The sequence below is a fragment of the Cebus imitator genome, unplaced genomic scaffold, assembly GCF_001604975.1.
Source record: "Cebus imitator isolate Cc_AM_T3 unplaced genomic scaffold, Cebus_imitator-1.0 Scaffold602, whole genome shotgun sequence".
NCBI classification, from domain to species: Eukaryota; Metazoa; Chordata; class Mammalia; order Primates; family Cebidae; genus Cebus; species Cebus imitator.
Window position 1 is genome coordinate 119,132 of NW_016107917.1, and position 4,404 is coordinate 123,535.

The 4,404-nt window shown below is 43.6% G+C and overlaps 1 protein-coding gene across 1 annotated transcript in view; it reads right to left on the reverse strand.

The window, feature by feature from the left end:
• Positions 1-4,404, reverse strand: part of GCNA (germ cell nuclear acidic peptidase) — a 36,076-nt gene that overhangs the window by 14,702 nt on the left and 16,970 nt on the right. Inside the window, exon 4 of the mRNA XM_037734316.1 lies at positions 811-896. Within this exon, the coding sequence (XP_037590244.1) occupies positions 811-896 (86 nt within the window). The remainder of the gene's footprint in view (positions 1-810; positions 897-4,404) is intronic.

Here is a 4,404-nt window from a genome sequence, read left to right on the forward strand (position 1 = left end):
AAAAAAAAAAAAAAAAAAAAGTAGTTGGTGCTTTATGGGCCTTCCATTTTCAGTGGAGTTTGGCTCAGCAAACATTAACTAGGTGTATCATGTATCATGCCCTACACCTGTACTGGGAGAACAAAGGTCAATGAAATACTGTCCCTAGTGCTTAAAGTTTCTAGTCTTCCTGTGTTTCATGCCCACTGAGCAGGTAGGTTTTAAACTGAGTTAAGCTCCAAGCCTCCCAGAAGGTTAAAGGGGCTTCTGAATCCAAACAGGCTCTAAGAAATACAAGAATCTGTAGAAAATACAGAGGGACTGGCAAACAGCAAAGACCAACAACTCAATGGAGAAAATAAGGATTCTTCCCAACACGACACTGCCAGCTGGCCCATAAACCACCACCCTTCAAATTGGAAGGAAAAATGAGCCAGGCCTCTTATTCCTTTCTTCTTCCTCGTCATTCCTACACATAGAAGGGGGAGAGAGGAAGAGGGGACTACAGAGCAGCTTCCATACTTCCCAGCCTCAGTTCTTGACCACCCACCCCCACCCCGCTTCACTGATGTAGCTCTAGACAGGTAAAATCTCTACTGAGGGGGCCACCAAGGTCTCAGGCAGCGAGAACAGTTGCTGCTGCTGGGAAATTAACAAGGGGGTATAGGGAACCCAGCCACATTCACATCCAGCACATATGAGGAAGGAAACGGTGGCACTTGCTGCTGAGGAATTCCAAAGATAAAGTCTGCGGACACTGATCCTGAAACTACCATGTGTGATGAGGCTTTGGGGCTCAGCCACTTCTCTAACAAAGTGATATATACTTGCCGTCATGGTTTGTTTTCAGTATCTTAGCTTTCTTCTCAGAGGGGTAGCATTCGTTATCAGAGTCAGAGTCAATCACTACCACAGAGCTGAGTGATAAGACAGGAGAAAAACAAGAGAGAAGTATGAATGCGACAGTCTTCGTTTCATGGCATTTCCCACCTTTTCTGATCTTGACCACTTGTAAATTTTTTGTTTCCCACAATAACTCTGTTCCCCTCCTTTAGAACTACTCAATCCTTCCATTCTACCTGATTTTCTATCTTTTTCCATCTTTCTACAACATCATTCCATCTGTCTCATATCTTTCTAAGGAGGAGTCTGTCACATACTGAGAGTGAAATGGGCTCTGTCAGATTATATATGTTCAGATAGTTTTGGTGCAGGGGAAAATCTGATCAGGGAGTTGTCATTTTTCTTTATCAAATTTTAGGTCCAGTTGTCTGAGAAGGGTAGAGGGCCTCAGATGGAGAGAGGCAGCCTCAGAGTAGGGAGATTCTCTTCAGTGCTACTCACTACAGCATCAAATCAGGACTACCATCTTGAACTGACAGACTGCTCTGGTACGTGTCAAACTCAACAGTGCACCTGCACCACCCAGGGTACCAGTGGTGAGAACCCCCTGGGGTCCTCATCCTTGGCTGACCCTGGTATTTGGCTCAGAAGTTCCAGCAGGTTGAAACTGACCACCCTCCTGTCTCCAAATAGTGTATAATAAGTACAATATACTTTCATAATGAAAGAAAAATACTTAATACACTGTTACAGGACATATTGGCACCTGCTACAGACACACATGTTCATCTGTTTCCACTATGTTTACCACTTCTGACATTGCCAAGTTGATAGGCGTTTATTATCCTATTGACTACTCTATCCTTAAAACTCTTCTTGATTTCTGGGAAACAGTTGTCTTTTGGTTCTTGTCTCACCTTTCCATTCACCCGTCTTCCTTGACTCAATCCCAGGACTCATCCCCAGCCCTCTCATGACAATACAATCAATTATTAAATACACCAGCCCAATCCATTATATTGAGCCCAACTTTTCTTCTGACTTCTAACTCCAACTTTCCACCTGGATGTCCTGTGGGCAGGGTTGATATGCTGATATATACAAACTGATTTGTTTATTAATAGTATCCGTCCTCACCAGCAGCCAATACCTGCCTGTGCTCTGTTGGTTGGTAGAAAGTTTTGAATATCAGCCCTGTCTATAGGCTCCTTGATTCTAGCATGACCAAAACCAAACTCATCACCTTCCTCCCATATCTATTCTTCCTATATTATTCCATATATAGATGCCACGTGGGACTGGACCAAAACCTGTGGGCACTCCTTGCAGGCCCCTTAAAATTGAATTTTTAAAATATTTGTTCACCATCTATCTAGCAGAGACTGGAATAAACTTATTCTCTTTTTTTGAGATGGAGTTTTGCTCTTGTTGCCCAGGCTGGAGTGCAATGGCACAATCTCAGCTCACTGCAGCCTCCGCCTCCCAGGTTCAATCAATTCTCCTGCCTCAGCCTCCTGAGTAGCTGGGATTATAGGCATGTGCCACCATACCCGGCTAATTTTGTATTTTTAGTACAAACGGGGTTTCTCCATGTTGGTCAGGCTGGTCTCGAACTCCTGACATCAGATGATCCACCCACCTCGGCCTCCCAAAGTCTCGGATTATAGGCGCGAGCCACCACGCCTGGCCAGAAACTATTTTTTCTATTTAAAAATCAGACACATTTCAACTGTCTAATAAAGACTTCATTATGTGCAATATTATATACCAGAATACTTCTTAGGAGCCATGATAGAACATTTAAAATGAATATAACAGCAATGGAAATACTCTGCATCTTGATAGTAGTGATGGTTACACTACCACATATGGTTGTCAAAATCTATCAAACTATACACCTAAAAAGAGTTAATTTTGCCATATGTAAATCATACCTCAGTAAGCCTGACTTTTGGTCAGGCACGGTGGCTCACACCTGTAATCCCAGCACTTTGGGAGGCCAAGGTGAGTGGATCACCTGAGGTCGGGAGTTCGAGACCAGCCTGACCAACACAGAGAAACCCCATCTCTACTAAAAATGCCAAATCAGCTGAGCATGGTGGTGCATGCCTGTAATCCCAGCTACTCAGGAGGCTGAGGCAGGAGAATCACTTGAACCCAGGAGGTAGAGGATGGAGTCAGCTGAGATCGCATCATTGCACTCCAGCCTGGGCAACAAGAGTGAAACTGTAACTAAATAAATAAGCCTGACTTTAAAAATACAATTAACAAAACTAATCATCAACAACTAATGGCTTTATACGATGCTTTATTCGGCACTAGAATTTCAACTGACTACAACTGACTTCATTTTTTTTTTTTTTTTTTGAGAGTCTCATTCACCCAAGCTCAAGTACAGTGGCACAATCATGGCTCACTGCAACCTCCACCTACCAGGTTCAAGTGATTCTTTTGCCTCGGTCTCCTGAGTAGCTGGAATTAGAGGCGTATGCCACCACACCCCGCTAATTTTTGTCTTTTTAGTAGAGAAGGGGTTTTGCCATCTTGGCCAGGCTGGTCTCAAACTCCTGACCTCAAGTGATTTGCCCACCTTGGCCTCCCAAAGTGCTGGGATTATAGGCATGAGCCACCACACCAAGACTGCAACTGCTGACTTTAAATGACATTTCACACATTGGTGTCAGGAGTTGGTGTCTTACATGTTGTAAAAATACTCAACAGAGATCAGAGCTAGCCAGAATACAAACTTTCCCAACCTGACAGCACTATTTGGCTTGATGGGGGGAACAAGAATGACCAATTCACATTTGTACGGTCATTCAAGGAAACAATGTGGAAACCATAGTTATCTAGAACCATACTTGGTATTTACTCCAGTAATTTTTTTCAGCAACCCGTATAGTTAGGCACCTGGGCAACAACCCTCCATCTAGCTCTGGCTAGAGCAGAGGATTCATTAATAGGAAGAGTAGCAGATGAGGCTGAAAGATAGGTTATGGCCAGGTCACAGAAGGCGTTAATTATTGTTGGGGTAAACAGCTTGATTTTTCTATTATGAGCTATTTGAATTGGGGACTGACATAACCAAAGCAGTGCCTCAGGAGATTCAGCTGCAAGTGGTACATAGACTGGAGTAAAAGACCAAGGTGAGGATGCCACTTAAAAAGAAGTAAACAGGCGAGGCTCAGTGGCTCACATCTGTAATCTCAGTGCTTTGGGAGGCCAAGGCAGGCAGATAATTTGAGGTTAGGAGTTCAAAACCAGACTGATCAATGTATGAAACCCTGTCTCCACTAAAAAGACAAAAATTCGCCAGGCATAGTGGCGTGTACCTGTAACCCCAGCTGCTCAAGAGGGTGAGGCAAGAGAATAACTTGAACTCAGGAGGTGGAGGTTGCAGTGAGCCAAGATTGTACCACTGCATTCCAGCCTAAGTGAGCAAGACTCAGTCTCAAAAAATATTAAACTAAAAATAAAAAGGAATAAACACTGATAAGTGCTTAGACTAGCAGACCCTGGAATATTCACGCACAGTTCACAGAGATACCTTGCAGAAGAAACTGACCACTTAGATAATGGGTC